Source organism: Botryllus schlosseri, chromosome 10 (assembly GCF_051294905.1).
Source record: "Botryllus schlosseri isolate E-star chromosome 10, Bs_hap1, whole genome shotgun sequence".
Taxonomy (NCBI): domain Eukaryota; kingdom Metazoa; phylum Chordata; class Ascidiacea; order Stolidobranchia; family Styelidae; genus Botryllus; species Botryllus schlosseri.
In genome coordinates this window covers 15,129,719-15,153,684 of record NC_137245.1, presented here as the reverse complement: position 1 = coordinate 15,153,684, position 23,966 = coordinate 15,129,719, and the positions used below count along the sequence as shown (strand labels likewise).

At 40.3% G+C, this 23,966-nt stretch overlaps 1 protein-coding gene across 4 annotated transcripts in view; it reads right to left on the bottom strand.

Moving 5' to 3' along the window:
- LOC145448342 (uncharacterized) overlaps positions 1-19,098 on the bottom strand; it is a 28,153-nt gene extending 9,055 nt beyond the window's left edge. The window contains exons 1-14 of one of the 4 annotated variants that reach the window (XM_080326723.1): positions 18,683-19,098; positions 17,992-18,053; positions 17,818-17,905; positions 15,378-15,511; positions 14,607-14,767; positions 13,766-13,925; positions 12,129-12,190; positions 11,385-11,498; positions 8,584-8,835; positions 7,493-7,561; positions 7,231-7,365; positions 7,111-7,171; positions 4,756-4,877; positions 2,909-2,979 (exon numbers count right to left, since the gene is read on the bottom strand). In XM_080326723.1, coding sequence (XP_080182849.1) covers positions 2,909-2,979; positions 4,756-4,877; positions 7,111-7,171; positions 7,231-7,365; positions 7,493-7,561; positions 8,584-8,835; positions 11,385-11,498; positions 12,129-12,190; positions 13,766-13,925; positions 14,607-14,767; positions 15,378-15,511; positions 17,818-17,905; positions 17,992-18,053; positions 18,683-18,844 — 1,653 coding nt within the window. In that variant the 5' untranslated portion in view covers positions 18,845-19,098. The remainder of the gene's footprint in view (positions 1-2,908; positions 2,980-4,755; positions 4,878-7,110; positions 7,172-7,230; positions 7,366-7,492; positions 7,562-8,583; positions 8,836-11,384; positions 11,499-12,128; positions 12,191-13,765; positions 13,926-14,606; positions 14,768-15,377; positions 15,512-17,817; positions 17,906-17,991; positions 18,054-18,682) is intronic. The other 3 variants (XM_080326724.1, XM_080326725.1, XM_080326726.1) reach the window with 3 other exon arrangements.
- Between the last annotated feature and the right edge of the window lie 4,868 nt (positions 19,099-23,966).

Here is a 23,966-nt window from a genome sequence, read left to right as displayed (position 1 = left end):
TTTTTGAAAGGTTCTGTGTGAACGCGAACGTGAACCTCGTGATGTCACGTGACGCCATATTGATAATTCCAACCCTACATTTCAGTGAAGTGTTGGCCAATATTAATGTACACGATGCCTCACGCCGACTCGGGTCACATACTGCTACAATGCTTTAGTACATATTGGCGCTTTAAACGTCGCTAAATGTATCAATTGAGGCAATCAAAGGATATAACAACCCCATAAAATCAATATCTTCCGTCGCTTTGACAACAATTTCGACGAGGACTTGACAGGGAATATATGCTTACGCCGTAACGGTCTTGGCCAGGCGGACAGTGTATTCGGCGTCGGAGTATTGCTACATTGATATTGAGCAGAGTGTAAAACGGGTTTCTATACTTGCTACCGATATTATCCCATTAACTTCATATTGACGTTTTAAACGTCGCTAAATGTATATCAACTGGGGCAATCAAATGATATAATAATCCCATAAGGTCAATATCTTCCCTCGCGCTGCTGACAATTTCGACGTGAACTTTTGTAATAATGCAAGTAAAATTCTTTGAGATTGTCAAGGTGAATGCTCGTTTAGTGTCTTTTTTTTAATGCTGCCAGGGCCATGATTATAGTGACCCGCTGTTGAAATGCAATAAATTTCAATAAAGATGTTATAATGAAGTAAAAATTGCAAAATATGAAAAAAGTTCACAGTACAGAGCTACCAAGGTTCGTTTGTGAACCTTTAAATTTCTGGGGTTCACACACAGAACGCGACCGTGAACATCACGTTCACACCATCCCTACAAAATATCGTACTCGTACATGTGATGCGGAAAAAATTAAGTTTCTGAGCACGGTCAGCAAAACTTGCGGAGCTTTTGGTCAACTATATTTGTTTGGATGTAGGTTCTTTTCTGATAAAATTACGACAGGCCTACTGCATCCGATACCACTGTGCAGAATTGTACATGTACATTTACTGTAATGGTGGATTATCCCTGTCTCACCAGGCCGAGCCTTACTTGACTACTTGACTACTGTATTGAGCTTGTAAAAAATGTAAACCATCTTCACAGTTCACGTCACGTTGACTTAATGCAATTACGTCAGGATGAGAAACACTACCCAGTAGAAATTTTGAGAAACTAACTAAGGGTAATCTATCCATAATACCTAATTTGCTACTGACGAACTCCCTAGGCAACGCACGTCCCTTGTCATACTTTTATAGTTCTTTGAAAACTTGTCATATCGTAATAGTTCTTAGAAACCTTTAATTAGCCCAGACATATCACACCACACGAGAGTTTGATTGAAGCGCTTTAGGCAGTCCAACGGAAATAATGCTATTTTCGGATAAGGGAATAGACTTTTGATTTGGTGTCACCATTAATAATAATAATAATTCGGTGTCGTCATGTAGAGTTGTCTGATGGCAATATTCCATGAGCGTTCATATCATCGAAACGTAGGTGTCGCGTTCGCACCGAAAAGTAAACATTCGCATAGGGCTATATTTTCCCCAAGAATAATGAAACCGCTAGATGTTGTTTTATCGCGGCGGTACAATCTCGACAAAACCGCATGCATCCCAACGGTAAAACAAACACCATCCACAGCGATAACCCTAATTCAGCCGAAACCGTAAACGAAAATCGTATGTGTTCGCCGATTTTCACGAAGGCATTGGCTGTAAATCCGGTGAACGTCACTTTGTAGTACATAATTTTATTTCACACATATCGCAATAAGTCCAATGCGCGAATTGTTCTGGAGCAGGTTTGCATTTAAACCAGATGACGTTTTCAAAACGCTTGGTTTAAACAGTTTTTTAAAGATGATATTTTATCGAAAAAAACATAATTTTTTTCAAAGTTCTATAATTATACCATATTTGTGTATTTACATTAGGGCTCTTCAAAAATGACTTTTTTCTCAAATCGTACTGGCTACTTGATAAAATTGTTAGGTTACCTAATTTAAGCCTACACACAAAATTTGGTTCAATTCCAGCCAGTAACCGCTTTGCTACAGGAGAAGTAAGTTTCTAGTTATTAAATAAAAATGAATATTTAAAAAATTTGAAAATTTTCTGTTCACCCCATGAAAGTGTTAGGCTGTCTATAGAAACGATGCTCACCAAATTTGGTTCAATTCCAACCAGTGGAAGCGGAGTTATTGCCGTCGAAAAATTTTGATTTGAATAAAATAGTATTTACGGTGAGCATAACTATAATAAATAAACAAAGAATCGGTCACCGTAAATACTATTTTATGCAAATCCAAATTTTTCGACGGCAATAACTTCGCTTCCACTGGTTGGAATTGAGCCAAATTTGGTGAGCATCGTTTCTATAGACAGCCTAACACTTTCATGGGGTGAACAGAAAATTTTCAAATTTTTTATCATCTATTTTTATTTATTAAATAGAAACTTTCTTCTCCTGTAGCAAAGCGGTTACTGGCTGGAACTGAATCAAGTTTTGTGTGTAGGCTTAAATTAGGTAACCTAACAATTTTATCAAGTAGCCAGTACGATTTGAGAAAAAAAGTCAATTTTGAAGAGCCTTAATATACATTCGAAGAAACATGCAGTGTACGCCAACGGACTATTTGCACCATATATAGTCGATGAATGGTTGGACCCCTCGAAATTGTCGTTGCTTCAACAGTTTATAGCTCGTAGAAATGGATGTTCTGAGGTACGGAACGGATGGTGAATGATCAAAGACATTTTTGGTCCGTTTATGACAGGTATCGTAAGCCTTTTTCGTCAAAGGAACCACATTTACTCTACATTTTCAATTGCCAATGTCAATGCACTATGACGTCACAATTATAAAACAAACAAATAAAACATGATTTAAAAAAGGGCCATGTTTTAAATGGATTTTAGCGTTAAATGCAACCCTGATTTTACCTGTTTAAAGGTCCTCTTGCACGATTCCAGTTGCTCCGCAGAAACGAGACAATATTTCTCCAAGAACGAATCTTAAAAACAACAATCACTGACAAAACTGAACTGAAAATTGGAATGTTCACGTTCGTTGTGTATTTGTTCTGTTTCACGTTCCCGCATCACTTCATATGACTCGGCAGCAAAGCTCAAAGCTTTCTGTATATTTTTGATTCAATAACACCATTTTGTGAGGAATCATGTTGCAGATCCAAATTCTGTTCAAATTCTTCATCTCAAAATAACAGAGTTGGTCAGTATTGAAGTACTTATACTTTTTCGAAGTACTCACGTGACTATATTTTGACTACATCCACATCCACGTGATGAGTTTTTCAGGCAAAACTAATTACTCTTAGAAAGTCATTCATGGGTACGTTCGCATCAGTTTTTATGTGAAATCGCCACCAAAATCGTGTAAAATATAGTCATGGCGGTGACTGCTGAATGTATTTTCGACGGTTATATCTATTTCTTGTATCAGTAACCTTTTTCGTTAGCCTCGAAGATTGATGTCGTAAGGTAGCCACCACCGATTAACCAACTCCCTAAAGTATGTGAACCATCGAGGCCTCGACTACTTATCTGAGCACTTTTCAAACCTATTTTACACTTCCACTTGGAGTAGTTTTGATATGTATTTAAAATTGCTACTTCTACTTGCAATTGAGTCGCAATTTATTTCGCTACTTCGATTTCTACTTGAGTAGCAACGGTGTCTATTTTGAAAACCTCTTCCGAACGAAGGCGTAGTAGTATGAAATCTCACTACAGGCGAAATCGGTGGATTGCTATCTCAATGATGGTTATGTACAAGTACATGTGTAGCAAATCAAGTCTGCCATCTAGCGGACATTGTTAACTATAGCTAAACTCGGCAATCACTAGTGTAGGAATCAGGGTTCAAGTCACAGTTCGAAATATTGAACTCAGGTACGTAGGAGCCATCTGAGTTGCGGACCAAGCAAAATTGATAATTTTTCCTAGTAGAGCAATCTAAATTGTGGGGTGGTATTGTAATCTCGTTGCACCAGTCGGTTAAGGCAGGACATGGTCCATGATCTCATGTTATCATTGGTTTATTAGCAATTTTATCAGTTCAATACACCACAAAAATGCGATACAATGAAAGGACAGGAAGGTGTCGATGCGACTTGCAGTAGTCTATGGAATCAGACACCCATCTTGGCCTAGGCGCCAGGCGATGTAAAGAGGAGGCATGCACACTGATTGAAAAGTAAAAGAAGATAGTATAGAAAAAGCAAGCGACAAAAATGGGGTGGTATGCCATGGAAGGCGAGATCGATAGGTCAGGCCGTGGTCCAGTAATCTTGAGGATGGCTAGTATTTAATTAGTAGTAATTGCTTGCATTTCGACTTGAATGTGGACATGCTCGTCGACTGATGGATGGCCTGCGGAATACTGCTCCTCACGTTAGGTCCGGCATATTTGATAGAGCGATGATCTCTTCGGTCTATCATATGATATTTGGACGACGTGGACGCGCGTATATTGTAGGCCACTTGGTTGTACATGATTGTACTTGGTTGTACTTGTTGTACATGTACATAGTCCAAACCAAGCAGCTAAAATTTGAACCCTTCACAATGATTTCACTCGCTGTTACCCTAAAACGGTTGTATTCACAAAATTAGGATATGATGGCCTGATTCGAGGCCGATTCTTTAAAAAATAGTGACCCGAACCGGGTAACCCAGAAACAACTTCCATCTCCACACCGTCCTCCGGCGGATAAAGCTGACGCTAATGAGGAAACATTAGGAGCTGACCGAGGGTCTCTGAAACTCACTGTCGTAGATATCCACGCTTGAATAATCCGAGTCGTCGCTGTCTGGTCCGTCATACGGAACAAACTCGGGCTTCCTGGTGTTCCCGTTTCTTTGTTTTGCCATTTGCATCCGCCGTGCAAGCCTGGGAAATATTGGTAGTTGATGACAGAGTTGGACTAAAACATTTTCAGCTTTTGTAAATTATATTAAAATTATATTTATAGCTAAACACTTTTTCCAAATTAGATAAGAATAGGGTCCATCAAGGTATCGCCGTACTTTGGATGGTAACCGCAGTTGTTACGTAAGCGATACCGTTGTCAGAAAGAGAAACCCGTGGGCTGCTTTCCCGACTGAAAATAATGGCTACAACGTGCTCTACTTGAACCGTGAGCTCGTTAAAGGATGAATTAAAACTTCGGAACAACGGCGGTTAACACCCAAAGTCTGGCGACACCTAGTGTTTGATGGACCCTATTAGATTGATAATTACACAGTGTTTTTCCACGTCAGATTAGAACTAGAATTACTGAAGTCGCGAAAACTACTTGCAAATTGAATCAAGCTCAGTTCATATAGCAAATCAGAGTTCATTATCATAAGTACGAGAATGACAAATGTCTGTACAGCAAGCTCGACTCATTCCGCGCTATACCGTTCCATCGCAACATTTTCAGGAAAAGTAGATATTACATTAGAATTAAAATTAGAGCAAAAAACTTTCACAAATTTAATTAGAATTAGATTATCAGCATTTCGTTCTCAATTAGTCGAATTCAGGGTGGGCAACCTTTTTGTTATTCACGGCCGCACTTTGATTACTTATGTAGCCTATACGGCCGCATTCTAGTGCATTAGCCGTAATGGACTAACTGGACGGCAAATACTAATGTTAAACTGTCCAGGTCCATTTCCGGTGAACTCCGTGGACTAATCTACTTTCTCATATCGGCTTACTATACACACCGGAATCGCGAGCGGCCATGTTTTGAATAATTACTGGAACACGTTTTCAGATTCACTAATTAATTTTGTCATTATTATTAGTAGATTCACATATTACCATCAAATATTTATCCTTTATCAGCCCATGTGATCAGATTCACTGGTGGAGTTGATGGAGGTAGTGTCTTCGGAAATTTAAAGCAAATTACACATGATGATGCATCTTCGGGTGGACCAATTGTTATTATATAGTCACTTTGTTGGATGCTGTCATTTCTTGACCTCCCATCAGGATTGTCCGTAGGCTATAGTACAGTGGTTCTCAACCTTTTTTTAGACACGCCCCCCTTTATGATAATGAAAAATCTCGCGCCCCCCTTATCGTCATATCACAAAATTCAATCGGGATGCTAGCAACCCCAACAGATTGTTTGATGGCATGGCAGGTTATGACTGTTGATGAGAGAATTAAAAACTAAGAAATTCGGTCTATATATAGAGAAACACGCGGGAATTGGAGGTAAATCGCGCACAGCGCGAAAACAAAAATTTCAGTCGACTGCTTCTTCGCGCCCCCCTTCAGACGCTTTCCCGCCCCCAAGGGAGGCGCGCCCCCAGGTTGAGAACCACTGCTATAGTGGAAATATATTGGAATCGCCTAACCGTACCAGAAACAAATATCTTTTGTGAGAAGCACATGATTCCAAATTGGTATCGCTATATGGGGCGCATCATTTCCCCCTGCTGTTCGCATCTGTACTGTGGGGCTCAGATTGCAAAGGGCGGTACTATATTAAAATCGAAAAATTCGGTATGACATTGAATCGCGCGCAGCGCGAAGAAAATTTCAAGATAAATGGAAATCTCTCAAAAATTCAGCAGTCAATTCGTAAATAAAGTACGTATCATGGCCGCACAAATTACCTTATATACGGCCGCAGGTTGCCCACCCCTGGTCTAATTGAACAACTAGCATCATCTAGTTGCTCAAGTGTGGTTGACGAAGCGCTGCTAAGACTAAGCTGCATTGAGTGTAAGCATCCTATATATGCAGTAACAAAGAATAATCGATGAATGGATTCGATATGGAAATAATAACCTTATTTCCACTCCCGGCTGTTGTGGTGGCGGGATATTAGCGTTTAAAGGCCTACCTATTTGTCGTTAGTAGTATTCATGGCGTTTCGACTACATTGGTTATTTTGCACCATGCCGATACTTATTTCTAGATACTTATTTGTATGCGCTTGACCGGATTTGGATTCTTAGTTGTGGTGAAATCATATTAGAATTTGAAATGGACATGCGCGTTACAACTTTTCCAACTCTACAACGCGGCTGTGATGCACACTGTGGCATTATAATTGCATTGCTAACACCGTGATTGCACCAACGTCATATTTCGTTGCTTTTCCTGCGATAAAACTTACTCGTCGCTAGACATTCTTTTAACTTTCGGCTCCACCGGCTCAGGAGTTTTGGGCTTTTCCACTGAGAATAGAACATATAGTCACTATTACATTTTCAAGCAAGCTGATTCCTGACATCACCTGGTTTTATTGGCGGGAGAAGAAGAGCTTTCCGTTTTTTCAAAGCAGGCTTGCTCCTTTTAACAGGGGGCGGATCCGGAGATGTTGGAAATACCAGATCTGGTAGGTCCGGCAGAGGTGGTCTCGGTCGGTCACCTGGATATTGTTGGTGGAATATGCAAGCTCATTCGTACCGCGCTATGTAAATTTTAAAATTCTAAACACTGTAATTTTTCCAAGTTCTGCATAAGCGATCTACAATTGATTAAGCAAGTCGGCTTACGTGCTGGTGACGGCGTTTTCTCGGGTTCCGGAGTTGGCCATTCTAAATTGACTTCTACATCCGGATCATCTAGGTTTAACATTCGAGTAATTATATCGCTACCTACAATATTTGCATCGATACCAAGGTATACTTAAACCGGACATTAGCTGCTTGCAGAGGTGGTCAGGTCAGTACCGAAGTAACCGCATTGAGTGCTCAAGCAGGTTGTCAGTGGTCACTGCCCACTGTTGGAATTGTTTCATTTCAAACTACTTCTACTTGACATATTTTCAAGCCAAAATACTTGCATTCCCATAAGAGTATGAACGATACGAAAAGTTCCGAGATGTGCCTGTTATGCGACCACCAGAAAAGAATGCCAATGCCATCAACCCTACTTCATCGTACATTGGGAATGCTCCGAGTTGATCGCGGCTTCGCAGAAATGTCATACTGAAATTTCTGGCTGAAAAATAACTCTTAGTGGAAAGGGTCGGATAATTTCAGTACTAGAATCTTTGTATCCAGCCCTGACGTTGGTGGGTTAGTATGTTTATGGTTTATGGCTTACTTGTCAAATCGCAATCTAAAAATTAGGTGTGTAAATTACCCCTCGGTGAAATCGCAATTAGCCATATTGTGTGGAGTTTGAGGTGTATTGATTGTGTAACATCTCCTTGGATAAATAGACTACGAATCCAAAACGACCCCGGTTTTCGTATCTCTTCCTATGCGACTTGTAGTATTTTTGCTCAGTGTCAGAAAGCACCACTTCCACTCTAGTACCCGAGTAACATATGGGACTATCTTGACCACCTCTGGTTCCCCGGCTGCTTGTGACTAACATGCGAAATCCACTATTGTTTACGATACCAATCAGCTGATCGGTTCATTTATTCCTAATTGCTTGTTATTACCATCTGGAACATGCAAATGGAATCATATTACAACCTGTTGACGAAAATCGAAACAATCAGAGTAGGCTACAATGAAATTACAGCTATGCAGTCCGCAATCAACTTTTTCGGTTTCACTCACAAACAAACTCTGCATTCATATTTTTCTTCGAGATACTGCACTCTCAACCACAAAAGCAGAACTAAAATTACCAACAGACAGCGCGTCCACATCCTGATCTTCGAAATTATCGCTCGGTCCGAAACTTTCGTCGGGATGAAGCAGATCGGCCTCATGCTGTATCGATTCTACGTCACTACACTCGTAAATATCATTCAATTCATGCCGATTGAATGAAACTACGCCGGCACCATCCGAGCTCCTACCTTCCACCTCGCTTTTCACGGCTATTTGTGGCGGAGGCGGTGGAGGTGAATCAGGTGGTGGTTCTATCCGCGAGACTTCTGTGCAATCGTGAACAAATAGGAAATGAAAGAGTTGAACATGTCCCCAATTTTATGATTGCCCGGGAAGGAGAATAGAATAGGACTTCGTCGTCGTATATTTTTAACATAGCCTACATAACACATGATCAGTGCATGCATATGCATACCATGAGTGCATGATGTGCATATACCGCTGGACAAGGAATGTATAAGGCTTTCTAAGTCTTGCATCACTCCTGCATGCTATCCAAGTAATGCTGAGCGCCAAGCGCGGGAGTCATGGATGCCAGTGTTACTAATCAGGCTTTGGTCTGACCCGGCGTGGGATTGAACCCACGTAACGATCAAGAAGCCGAACGTTCCACCATGACGCTATTTTGTCAGAGGGTCAATGCGTCGTTCAAAACCTTGATTGACAGATCACTACCGCTACAAATAGTGCTTGCGAATCAATGGCGACGTAACATGGGGTTTCAGTTGTTTACAATAAACTTTTATAGCCTTTCCCATTCAGAGTCAGTTCCATCGTTAAGTGATAAAACGAAGAGAATATTTTAATTTACCACCTGCCTATGTAATTAAACTATGGCGAGAGTATGTATATTATTAGGATTCTGATCATCTCTATAGCAGAGCTGGCGATGGCGAGTACCGAACGAATTACTTCTACTTCTTAGAAGAATGCCAGTATGTTTTGAGCACTTGCACTTCTCACTCAAGGGGTTTTGTTTTCATACTGCTTCCACTTCAACTTAATTGTTTTGAAGCGAAACTACTGACTTTTCACGCGTTGTCTTTTGTAAAGTTGCAAGTACTTTTAGGATTGATTTGTATCACTTTTGCGAATGAAATTATCATACCAACTTGCCGAAATAGTCCCTGTACGATGGCAGCAAACTATATTTGGAATATCGCTTTATTCGTAGGCCTACAGTGTCCCCAGTCACTTTGCGTGTCGCAAAGACGAATTTCGCAATTTCAAAAATAGCCTCCTCCGATTTACTGCTAAAAGAATGCGACACCTCCGACCAAACTACTTACCTTTAGTAATTCGTTTTCTACTTCAGCTGGTAGTAGAATTGGTATGTCTTGAAAATAGTTACTTCTACAAGTAATTGAGCAGAATCTTATCTCATTACTTCCACTTGTACGGAATAGCAATGCTCAATACTTTGACCGCGTCTCTTGAAAGTATCTCAACATGGCGTATAAACTCTTTGATTTATCAAGCATCCACATTCCAGTAATAGTCAGTCATGGATCAAACATAGAGAATAGTATTGCGGTTAACAACTGCTATTCGAATGGGCAGTGGAAGAACTTTCCAACGATAGAATTCCATAGGAAGACCGTTTTACGAATTCAAATCCTATGCTCGTCGCTTTACCCTTATCTACGGTGGGTTGAAATTGTTTATTCTAGTGACGGCTAGAATATGGCCCGAAAATCGATGTTGGAATATTTCTTATGGACCAGGTCCGGATTATAATTGACCATTTAAGTTCAAACTGCGTTGTGGTTTTCAGTTAGCTTCACGGCAAGTTGTTTGTCACTGTCACATAGTTTGTTTTTCTCACGCTTTGTGTATTGTGTATTGATCGGTTAATAAAATATATTTGATTGATTTATTGCGAGTTGTAATTACGACAGACGTGTGCTAATTTCCATTGGACACCATTGATTACATTAGCGCCGAGAAGCCTAGGAAGAACAATGGAACAATCATGACGCTGATGTCAGTCATAAGCTGTGGATTTTATTCTCACATAACATTTCTTCCGTAAGCGAACGCGTTGAAATAGATGACGCTACAATACAGTTCAACTGAAGATGGTTTATTAGTACCCGAGACAAATATATAAAACCCCGACCAATGTTAGCAAAATATGTTATTTTCAGCATATCTGAAATGGCCCACCTCCTCGTGTTTGAGTGGGATTTTACAATGGTAGCTCTACTTGTTGGAAAATCAGTGATCGGCAAGACGGATCTTGATCATACTTGCACTCAGTCATATGAACTACAAGGTTAACCCGCATAATACGCATTATCGAGACACAAACTATTAATGCATCTTTGCTGCATATCCTTCACGTCTTGCAAGCGCCGTCGTGCGGTCGATCGACCGATATGATGAGCAAATATTTTACGTCGAAAAACATGTAGTAAGTGTGCCTCGAATTACGGATTTTAGCTCAGCATTTACAACAATTAGCTCGATAGCTCCCTTTCCTCGATGCCATAAGAATGAGTCCGTAAAATCGTAGGCTATTCTATATTGTTAAATCTAGCAATCTGTGATAGCAACATTCGCAATGCCAATTGAAGATGCTGCAATGCCGCAAAGGCCTTCACGAAAAATGAGTGCCCATAGAAGCTGAACTGAGCGTTCAAGCGCTTCTATCCATTCGAGATACTTTGGGTAGAGCTACTGACTACCAACATCTAAATCCTAAATATACGCTATCTAATAGTCTTAAGTATAGCTAGGTACAGGCACATTCTACATTCTTATACGATCATTCGCCTCTACTCTCTAATCATTTTCTATGCACTGCACAGTTTACCACCAGGATATTCATCAGGCCCTGGGTCCACTTCTGGAGGTGTATCGGCAACTTCAACTGCGTCATTTTCATCAGGTAGCGGCAGCTCTGGCAGTGGCGAAGGTGTTCTGCGTCCTGCATGGATGAATTTCATCAATAAAATGACTTGTTCAAGATAATCTAGTGTAGTGAATGAACAATAAGAGCTGCATCAACGCTTGAGAACGAAGCAGGCTTTATTTCTTCCTAACATGACCCAGGATTCGAAAATATGGGCTACGTTACCTTGACTTAGACAACAATTAAGTACAGGTATTATGATATTAACATTCGCAAGGATAATTTCCGAAGCTAAATCCTTTCGCATTCTGTTTGGAAAGTTGAAATTGTAGGAATTTGGTTATGAAAATATTTGCATAACTTCAGAAGTCAAATCGCCAGTAATGTGGAGTAAGTGACAGGAATGCAGTAAAAGAATAGTTTGGAAACTATTAGGCCTAATCAATTGGACACGAAGGCGGACAGCGCATTTTGGTATAACGGATGCCCCACCTTCGCGGTTCGCAGCCACTCTACAGTTTAGTATTGGGTCACGTTTGATATGTAAAGTATTTTAGGACTATGTCGCTTTTTATAACAACAAAAGACGAATTTGTGCAATTCTAAAACTTTTATGTTGAAAAGTAGGATTATGCACAGAAAATCTCATTTGTATGTGTCTACTGTCTATGTCACTGCAACAAAGAAACGGGTTGCCGAACTTACGTGAAGCCGGTGGTGGCGGAGGAGATTCAGGAGTACTTTCAATCTTCTTCGGGCTTGGTACGCTGTAAAGAAATGTATTGAATGCAATTGGAAATTATATTATCCTCTGAAACGTAGCAAGCATAATAACGTCAAGTTGTCAACTATAGAGATATTGCTCTGTAAATCGGAGACGACATAATCACAATTTACGGCTAAGTAAGTAATATCTCGTAAACACGTGAAGTGAGGTGGAGTATAGCTGCGACGTGAGCTCACAATCGCAACGATCTGCTCCAATGGTTCTCAACCTTTTCGATCTCGCGAACCGGTAAAGCTTCAAAACAAATGTTAAGGACTGGGTAGCCTTCAAAAATCCAACTATCCATAAATTCAATTAAATTTCTGCAAATGTATACAGGTCAAATGTAAGATTGGAAACTTCAGTCAATGTTGCCTTTTTGATGTTAGATTGTATGTAGGCTGTGTATGTATAGAGGAAGGTGGTGCTTCCCGGCAATTGAAATTTCTTCACGGTGAAGCTTTTGAATTCCTGTTAGAGACCACTAACTTAATTGTAATTGTTTGGTATATCCTTTGAAAGAAATGCGACTTTGCTATTTGCTATAGCCTTATTATACTGTCAAGTGTCGCTTAATTGTACTGTAGGAATTTACCAAAGTTTTTTGTATAAGTCTCCGTAGCTTATCATTTTTTATTATGTTTAAAAATATCATATCAATGCATCACAAGATAGCGATCTAATGAAAAGATAGGAGTGAGCCGAAACGACTTGGAGTAGTCTTTTAATCAGACACATATAACTTGTCCGAAACAAGTTGTAGGCAACTATTGAACAAATTCTTACACTGGCACCATTCTAACGTATATCCAAACCATACCATGAACTCTATATTGCGAAACAATGCCAAAATACGATCCAGAGTCTGGAATCTAAATTTATTTACAATTTGATGTTCTATCACTTTAACAAATGGACAAACCTACTACTTCTTGCATTTTTACAATTGCCATATAAAGTTCTAATATATTTGTCGGGCCGGTAGTAAACTCAAACTTTCGACGTGTACCGGGGATTTTATGACTAATCTCGTAGGGGGTAGATCGTTTTGAAGTATATTAATATCAATTCAATATGCACACCTCGGCGGTTCAAAAACGTCATTATTTTTCCAAAGCAGGAAGAAATGGCCTATACGAGTGCATAACAGGGAATATACCTGGGCAGCACTATAATCTACATGACAAAATTCCAGTGTGTGCCATGTTAGCTACGACGCAGAGCACCATGTTCAATAATTTAGCGACAAAACTATATTCTCCTATGCCGCACACATGCCCTTTAGACCGAGTATAGACAATACACACGGTTTAGACCCGGCGATAGACGTGGTTCTAACAATCACCATTATGTATCCGATATCATTCACTCCATTGTCGACATATTTTGTCAGGTTGTGATAATAAATCTTTCAACGACACGTAGAGGAGTGCCGGTATGATGTTATTGCGATCTAAGCCGTTTCGGATTCATTGTTTATGTCGGGTGTGGTGTTAACGTCTACGTTTTTATCCGCGTGGCCTGAATACTTATCCGAAAACTGATTCGGATGCCCCGTCCCCACTTCGATACTCACGGCTTATCATTCACGACAATTGGTGAAAAGGCCGGCGTTGTGCTGACAGGCGACGGGAAGTGTTGCTTCATTGAGGTCTGCGACGGCGGCGGCGGTAAAACAATAACTTCTTTTCTCGGAGTTCGCGGTATCGATGGTAGTGGAGGTGCAACTATAACCACTGTCAAGAAAATTTATGTTCCGCTGTCTATGCGTTTGTACATACGCGCATTTATTATACACCCAATGCACAATACATGCGAATACGATACGGCCAACAGAGATGAGCGGACGTTCTGGCCCTGTTGCGTATCATAATACGGAAATAATAATAATTTTTTTCGTATTATGTAATTCGTATATATGATATTGGAGACATGGCAACAATTACGCATTCCCTCAATACAGGCCGAACTATGAGAACCGAAAACGGTTTCCGAATCACTTTCCCTCTGATAGGAATACGGAGCTAAAAATCCCTTGTTATCTAATCTAGCTATATATATTCACTTCATGTGCGGCATACTCTTAAATTCATAATTGGAGACGTCATTTGTTTCTACCAACTTGAACGTATATATTACTGGAGAAACATAACAAAACCTTACAATAGGTTGTCCGAATCAATATTATGTGACCCGTGTAGCATTGTAACAAACTAAATTTGTATGGGTTGTCATTGTAACAATGATTCCAGTTCTCCGATACGACCCAGTGTTGATATTATTGATTCGATGCGACCCAAGCATTGCGAGCATTCGATTTCGAATCATTGATCCGCGTTGTCCAAAGTCCATGCCAATATTCAGGACATCGCTGCATGCCATCACTTTTCCCGATTTCACGTATCGTCGTATCTTACCTCTTCTCTTGCCTCGATTCGGCGGACGCAACGATGGTATATTCAAATGACTTCTGTCACCGAACGGATCCTTCGGCGTCATAGACGGCGGTTTTCGACGAGGCCTCTTCGGCTGTCGTATCGACACAGGTCGCACATAGTCCGCGTGACGGTCCTTAAATCTTAATACAGAAAATAAAGTTAGCTATAATAGCTGCAAACAGGCAGGGCCACTAACGAAGTGCTTCTACTATTTCGGCATGTACTCACCTACTTGTGCTACTTGCGCGAGGGGTTGTATTTGCTTGACAGTTTCCACTAATATCTAACGGTGTTTTAGGCAAAACTTTACCTAATTTTTACTCTTTGTATTTCTGAAGTATAAAGTGACTTTTTAAATGAAATGGTCATAAATATCGTGCGAAATAGCGCCTCCATCACAGTGACTGAATGAATTTTCAGTAATCGCACCTTTGCAATGTCTAGAGTCATTTTGCATTGATGATGCGTCTCGAAATTCGAAGTAGCTACCTCCGACATGCTGCAAATAGTATGCGACACCCGTGAAAATCTACTTTAGAGCATTTGAGTAATTTGCAGATCTTCATCCTCCACGTCCGCTTAAAGTAGCATTGTCATATCTTGGAAATCGTTACTTATATACTGGTAAGTGAGTAGAAATTCATGGCGTTACTTCTACTTCTACTGGAGTACCAATGCCTACCACGTTATACGCAAAAGATCGGAGTCTGATGAGACCGCAGTACCCCGCCGAAACAATTAATACTGTACCTCGGACATCCGACTCTATTCTCCCGTTCTTTTAAATTGAGATGGAAGAATTCGTGACACGCCGAGCAGTAGTACATCTGCTTCTCGATGATGTTGAATTGATCGGTGAACTTGATGTATTCCACGGTAGAAGACTGAAATTTCCAAACGAACAATGAGTCATTGCGCGCAAGCAAATGCGTCCAGTCATACCGCACTTGATCTGGCGTTACCTCTGCGAGGAAGCAACGTTTTATTGTATCGCAGTTTTCGAGATAGCTTCTCTTTAGTGCAACACAACAGTGTTTTGAACTCGGTATGGATATATCGAAATAAAGCTATTCAAGAAGGTGGCTGTCAAGATTACTTAGGAACACTGCATCCCAGATTTCGCGTTATCAATAGCTCGCGACACATTTCAATATAGCGACATGTAGTAGCTTCAAAACTACCACGGGAATACTGTAACAGTGCCTCGAATTGGTGCATTTTTTGAAATAATTTATGTGTCCATATGATGAAGGATCTGCATCATCCTTCCTCTCTGAGACTTCAGTACGATACGGTGTCAACGAAATACCCATGACAGTTACGCTTGATGCCAATCTTGATTTAAAAGGGAGGGAAATGTGGTAGCAAAACACACAAGTTCAACCAATTCATTATGGATAGAAGAATTTCGACCCCAGTCGGTTTATGTCGCAATTACCACAGCATATAGTCGATATTCTCCGAAATCGTGGCAACAGGAGTTGGGTTTGACCCCGTTATGAGATACCAATTGTCATCGACCAATATTGTGACAGGTTGCTATTACTGTTGATGTTGAAAACCACAAGATTCGGTAGCTGGATGACACGCTGAAAAACAACTGTGGACATAGCAGATTCCACCATACTGCGATAAGGTAATCCTTTGTCTTTTCACTTTTAATGGAATAAAACGTTAGAATAACATAGATATCCGAAATGCGTCATCAATCCTGTTTATTGCCCACTTCGATGCCACTTGCTGATTGATTGAGTGCCACACTGGTCGCAAAATCGACATTACACACCCACCGCAGACATCAAGTTGATAATCTGTTAACTTCGGCCGTATATTACATACCCTTCGCTTTTGCGTTGCCTGTTTTACATGCTAGAATGCAATAGATTTTTCGTAATATAATTATATGAATAATATCAATCATTAACTATAGTACACTATTGCACGTAACAGGGAAGTTTCGAAGTAACAACTTAGAGATTAATTTGGGTTGTGTTATACTTCTATGCCGTGACACCTCTTATCTGCGGAGTACATACTTTTATAATTTCGATATTTTGTAAAATATGTCGCAATCAAGTCTCAGACCCTGTGGATAGATAGTCAATGTTATGTGTAAAGTTGGTGAGAGAAATCGAGTGGAAGTATCGCTCCTATGGTCGCAGCTATTCAATTGAAAATTTACTAATCGGCTGGATCGCTTTTATAATTCTTTGCACTAATTCCAGTCGTGTATTTCAAGAGAACTGATTCGGCAAAGTAAACTGCTACGCGTAACCGTGCTCTTAGTAGGGCTAGTAAATTAGATACGGCCAGCACCGCGTGCTTTTAGTAATAAGATATTTCACTACATAGCGCTGGCCACTGATGATAGTCACTTCGTCATAACCGGTGTCTGATATATCCTATAAAAATTAGCACATGTAACTCTATATTCGAACTTTCACAATCCGTAACTTCGTTCATTCACTCACATGTTTCGAGCCAGTATGGTGAAGGAGAATTTTGCAAGATGTGGTGACGACTGACTTCAAATTATGGTAGGGTTAGCCAGAGGGGCCACAAACATGGCTAACGCATTCCAGCTACTTTGGCCACTTTAACAACCACCCGAAAAAGGGACAGAAACAATTTCAATACAGTGTTTTACTCAAATGTTGTTAAAGTAATCAGTTACTCAAGTAGAAGCAGAAGGAACCGTCTGAATGGTCTGCAAATTACTCAAAGTCGTATCAAAAAGTAGGTCAGTCGGGGGCTCGCATTTTTAGCAGTTTATCGATAATGCAGGATGCATCTTCGTGACTAACGCAAAGTGAGTCGCGACGCTGCAGATAGGTAAAACCTTCGTACAGAAATTTAGTTACCGTGACGCAGAGGCTATTTCAGGAGGTTTTGGTTCCCACCTATAATTTATACTTTTAGATATCCAAATAATGGAAGCCAAGTTGTTCTGCGTAAATAACTGTACGCGAAGAAGCAGAACCAGTCTAAAGACATTGCCTCTGGAGTAAGCAGTCCGGTTAAACAAAACCTACATGAGTACTCGGAATATATAGAATTATGCTTCGTTAGTCCGGTTTTGAGCACTAATTTTCATCTGGCATTAGAATGACACGCTAAGTTTTGGTAGGCGATGTTGTACCGGGAGCTCGCGTGGCGGAAATGATGTCATGTACTTGGAACAATTTTTCACCTGATCCTCATGTAGCCACGCTGCAAGTCTCTCGTTCCACTTGATGCGTTCGTCGTCGTACATTGGTTTGATCGGCCTGGATACTTTCCTGTGATGATGTATAAAGAGGATGTATTGACGATATATTTTATTTTTATAAACTCGGGAAGCCATGTGAATATTTATATGCCTTACCGGGTCTGCAGGCGCCTTGGCATCTTTGTGGTACACCTGTCTATCGGCGCATGTGCTATTTTCTGCAATGCAATATATTTTTTGAATTCCTTACGACAATAGTCTCGCGATAGGGTCTATAAGGCTAATGGTCACGTAATTGACTTTGTTGCTAGCAACGTTACAGCTAATCAAACATGGTCAGAGCGATATTATCCAACACTCCGAGATACTCGAGTATGATTTAGCCTTAGCGCACGAGAAGTAGATGTATTTCAGATTTTGTATCGTGAATCCTTTGAACTCGACATCTAGGAATGTAAATCGCGACGAATGACAAATCCATTCACGCCAAGTTAACCAAAATTTGTCGATGATTTTGTACACCCAGCTGTAGTCATATCACTCAATGGCACATTATAAATACACAGTAATTTAACTGGCCGTGGCCGTGCAATGCGTGCAGTGCACCGCATAGTCTGCACTACGAAGATATAGACTGCATACCATTACCGACATTGAATTTTATTCGAGCAAAGAAACTATACCCCGCCTAGTATATGAATTAACTTGGTAATTGGTATAGTTTTCAATGCACTATTACTGCTATGGCTCGATTTTTCCCAAGTGCGAAACATTTGAATATATCCTGATGTATAGCAAGAGCCTGGTAGATGACCTGCACAGCTATTTTTCACTCTTGTAAACTTACCTGTTCATAATGCGAAAACCGCCTTTCCACTTGGAGGGGCCTGAGTTGCGCGTTTCGAGACGATTTCAAATGATTTCCGAATCTTGGAACGCGATGCCCAACCGGCTCGGATCTTTCAGGTAGATTTCCACGGACAGCGCTGGGCAGTGCCGCCATAGCCATGCATAAACTATAAATTGACTTGGCAAATCCAACAAGGAATCACAAGAATCTTCGTTACAAATTTAGGCGAGGAACACCAGTAGTCTCAAGAAAAGAACAAATTCTAGAGGTCTTTGCTAGCTATTACGGATACTTATGACATGTGTCATATATTATTATCAGAGCCTGTGTAAAGAATAAAGATGTAATGCACTCCTTGTACTTTGCGAAATCTCCTTAGCTCTACCTCGATTACGTTTCGTTCCGGCCAATATTTGAAGTTACCTATTATTATCCAAACATTGACATTTTGTTCAACACGCGTGCTAATTAATTCCCATCGCCGAGACCTGTAATCCCTTGGTGACATGTTCGACCTATATTTAATATATATATACAACACTCAAGTGAGTCCATTGTCGAGGTACACATATATATTGTATAAGTCCCTTCCAAAACCCTTTAACTTCAAATACCTGACTACACAAAACGTGATCAACACACGTTATACCAAGGCGTATGTGAAGTGTATGAAAGAGCCACGGCGTCTTTTATAATTTATTGAAAGGTCGCGGCAAAGCAAGTAAATCGGCGCACGAAAGATGAAGGCATTATGCGATTTGATTGCGTACACGATCGAAATGTATACAAAACAGTGCGTACAGAAGACCCACACGGCCTACCCGCCGTGTTCGATTGTTCGCAGGCTCTGTCTCCCACAAATTACCCGTATTTCAGTCTTTGCCTGGCCTTTTGTTATCGTAAATCATAATACGGCGGGCTATTCTTGGATTAAAGGATTTAACGATTCATCTAGTTTATGTACTGTGGCGCTACGGTAGCAATATTTTTTATGGTTTGAAATCTTGAAATCTCTTGAAACAAACTCTCGTACAGGTAACATAACTGTGTATTTGCCTTACTAATAACACGAGTTGTTGTAAATATCTTAACGATGCAAGCTAAGCCGATATAATTAAACACTATTTTATCAGGGTGGTGCAAAACTGCTAGGAAGGCTGTCCGCATCGACGGATAGTGAGAGTTTTCGTGTCCGCAACGGGGGAAACTATATTATGTTCAAACGATGCAATTCATGACCCCTTGATTCGATATGATATCCTTCTGTGATCCCTAAGTACTTCATTTTGGTCTCTGGTTATTTGAGACTCTAACAACGATTTTAAGCCAGGGAGGAAAACATACAAAATACCGAAATAACATCCCAGATTCTTGGTTGGTTGCCAATCACAACGTGGGGCACTATCTAATTTAATTTAATTTGGGTCGACGACAGGTATCAGATGACATCCATGTTATTGTTTTTCGGTCTCTTTTTCGTAGCTTCATACCTGAAAATTGCCATGGCTAATAGTTGTGTCATTGAACATTTATAATATTAAAAAAAAAAATCGACCTGGTGTAAATGATCAGTGTATAGTCGAAAACCGCCACGAGTACCACAAAACAACGGCAACAACAATAATATATGAAAAAATGATATCACGGATAGTTGTGTCACCGAACATTTATCGAACTTGCAGGGCATTGCCAGCGTAAAATCTGCTGAATCAGTTTGCTAGCCTGAACGTTACTGTCCATAGCTAACAGCTTTGGCTATGTGGAATTAATGACCTATTTCAAAACTCTTTGCGTGCAGCCTTTCTGCTTTCGCCCGTGTATAGTCCGTCATTTACGAGTGAGTTAGAAGCCACTGTTTGTAGGAGTATTTGTAGGAATTGTAGGAATCTGACCGCATCAGGTGGGTGTCTGATTTCTATGAATACTCCAAGTCGTTTCGACACCTTCCTATCTTTGATTGTATCGCAGTCTTGCGGTGTTTTGGAATGACGAAATTTTAAGCAATAAATTGAAAATTGAACCACGCCAAACGAGACATATCTCGTGTAATCGACTAATTCCATCACATTTCTCGTCTATTCCTAGCCGCTTAGTGTGAAAGTAAGTCATCTGATACTCCTCACATATAACCGGAGACGAAGGCGCTCCTGAAGTCGTGTATGTCGGAAATATCCCGCAAGAAATTATGACCCGCAAGGACCTCGGCAGAACTAACACGATATGGCAAGCGCGCGATAGTTTACTATAAACCAAATTACATGATGAGACTCTTTGTGTCGTATGGAGGATTGCCCAGCCGCTGATTATTCATTATAACATTTCATTCATCCCATACCTGGCATCGCTAGTAGACACCAATATATTATGGATATTTATTGATTCCAGGTCACACTATCGCGAAAAGTCTCACCACGTATTATGTGCAGTGTTCTGTTTGCACAGTAAGGATTAAAAAAGGCCACGAAAATACCTCAATCGCAACCAACTGTCAAATACCAGTTTGATAACATAAAGCAACAATCATTTTTACCCTTGCTATCTTAAAATCGACATTGAAACTTTGCCATTCAAATTTGGCTTTATAACATTGCAAAGACTAGAGCAGTGGTTCCCAACCCTTTTTCACCCACGTACCATTTCGAGGTTTTATGCAGTGCTCGCGTACCACCTACATAAGATACGCGCACTGAAAAAGGTCAAAAATGTTTCCATCGTTTATGACGTCATCATGACGTATTTGACGTATGAGAGGCGTAATAGTAAATACTATTAAACTAGGCATTATCAGCCAGGGTTAATGGGATGCATGAAATTGTTTTTTCACCACCAGTCACAAGAAGAACAACATAATAATGAAATAACAGGAAACAACAAACGTCAATTGTTTTGAAAGCGATGGCTGCATTTGCTTATTTTCCACTAGCCCAGCGGCTCTCAAATTTTTAGACACGCCCCCGTTTATGATGGTGAACAATTTCGCGACCATCTTATCGTCAGATCACAGAATGCGACCAGAATGCTATAGCAATCCCAACGAATAACTTTACGGCATGGAAGGTTATGACGGTTGGTAAGAGAATTGTTAAATATGCAATTAGGACTATACACAGAGCAAAAATAATGAATTGAAGGTGAATCGCGCGAAGCGCGAAAAAGTTTTTCAGTTGGTTGCAGCTTCGCGCCCCCTTCAGATGCTTTCACGCCCCCCAGTTTGAGAACCACTGCACTAGCTGGTCGATGCGTGGCATATGTTTGCTCACAGCGCATCGAAAGCCATGCTTGAGCGCAACAAGTCGGTTTCGCTTCTTCGACTTGATAGTCATCAGAGATGAAAATCCTTTCTCGCACTCCCCCGTAGAAGGGAAAATTAGCAGCTGGGGAATAGCGTGAGAAGCTAGAGTTGGTTACGAGGAGGCCACGTTAAGCCTGGGGCAATCAAATGATATAATATTAATAAAAAAAACAATATCATCCGTCGTTTTGCCAGCAATTTCGACGACGAGTTGCTAGGGAATAAAAGCTCACGGCTTACTGGTTCAGGCCAGACCGGACAATGTATTCGGCGTTTGAGTATTGTTACGTTGATATTGAGCAGAGTGTAAAACGGGTTTCTATACTTGCTACCGATATCACCCCATTAACAAGTTATACAGCAGTATCCAACACCTCTATCGCACGGATTCGGTTTTTATGATACAATAAACATGTGGAATCAAGATTGACCCGTACGCCGGTTAGATTTTTTATTTTATTTCAGACAACGATATCAATTTCATTGAATGGTTGAATAAGCATCATTCGCTGACTACCTATAGATGTAGTGTATTTCGCTCTTGATGTTGTGTGATTGCGGGTCAAGGTCACAACAGAGAGTCACTAAATATTCACAAACGGAAAGTTGGATACTTCTAGCAAACTTTTGTTACAAAGCAAGTAATTTTTTCGAGATTGACAAGCTGCATGCCCGGTTGGTGATGATATTTTTATGCTACCAGCGCCATGCATAGATTGGTTCGAAGTTGAAGGGACAAAGGATTTCAACCAAAGATGTTATAATGACGTGAAAAATGGTAATCTATGAAAAAGGTTCACAGTGCAGAACCTACCAAGGTTCGTTTGTGAACGTGAACCTCTAAATTTCCGAGGCTCACTCACAGAACGCGAACGTGAACCTCACGTTCACACCATCCCTATATATAAGTATTTCACCAGATACTCAATTAACGTGGCATTAATTCAATCAGTTTAGGTCAACCTGGCAAGACTGGCACCAACGTTTCATCGAAACCGCCACTGGAGCACATTTCAAGCAGTTCTACCAACTAAAACTACCAACTAAAACCACGCCACGCTGTGCCGAAACCACCATTTTCAGATTGCGGACCGGACACTGTCGTCTCAACTCCCATCTTAGCAAAATTGGATGCTCCGATACCCCTGATTGTACCACATGCCACGTGGAAGAAACTGCAGAGCACGTTATTATCGAGTGTGCGAAGTACGCCACCGAAAGATGCCAGTTTAGATATGCCGTGCTGGACTTGAGAGTACCCTTCATCACGGAAAATATATTACCTACCGATTATATAATACATTTGCTGTGGAAATTCCTAACGAAGACAAAGAGACAGTACTAAATTTTAAGTTGACTGTATTTACTCATCGCAATATCGATTCGATTAGCAACTGTTACGTCGTGACGCATAAGACCATAGTTGTTATATGCGTCACTAAAATTGTTTTTAAATATAATCCTGAATATTATGCGAGTATATGTGTGTATTTACCAGTTCTACTGTGAATAAAGAAATAATATTAATACTAACAATAATAATAATTTAGGTCAACCACCTATTGTAAATTTGGAATAATCAGTTGGAATATAATATTATTCATTTATTTTAAAGCATAATTGTTTTTGTACGATTTTCGCCTGTAAGCAATTTGGTGCAGTTTCTCGATAGTTTCCGGCAATGGTCTGCCATAATATGTTCATCTCATCTGCCGTGATATCTTTCTTTTGATGTCTTAGTGGAATCTCTCCCCTTCCTAATCAACAAGATCGTCAGGAAATATATCAAGATTACTGAAAAGGAAGTGAAGTGTTATGGTCATGTTTGTTCCAAGTTGTCCATATGCAGATACGAATTTTCAGACCAACTGTTTGTAGTTGGGTGCGTTATGATCATCTGAAAAGTTTTATTTACTACATCTTAGGATAAATTCCACGCAGTGAACTCCTTCCTAATATGAAATTGGAATCTTTCATCCGTATTCGAAT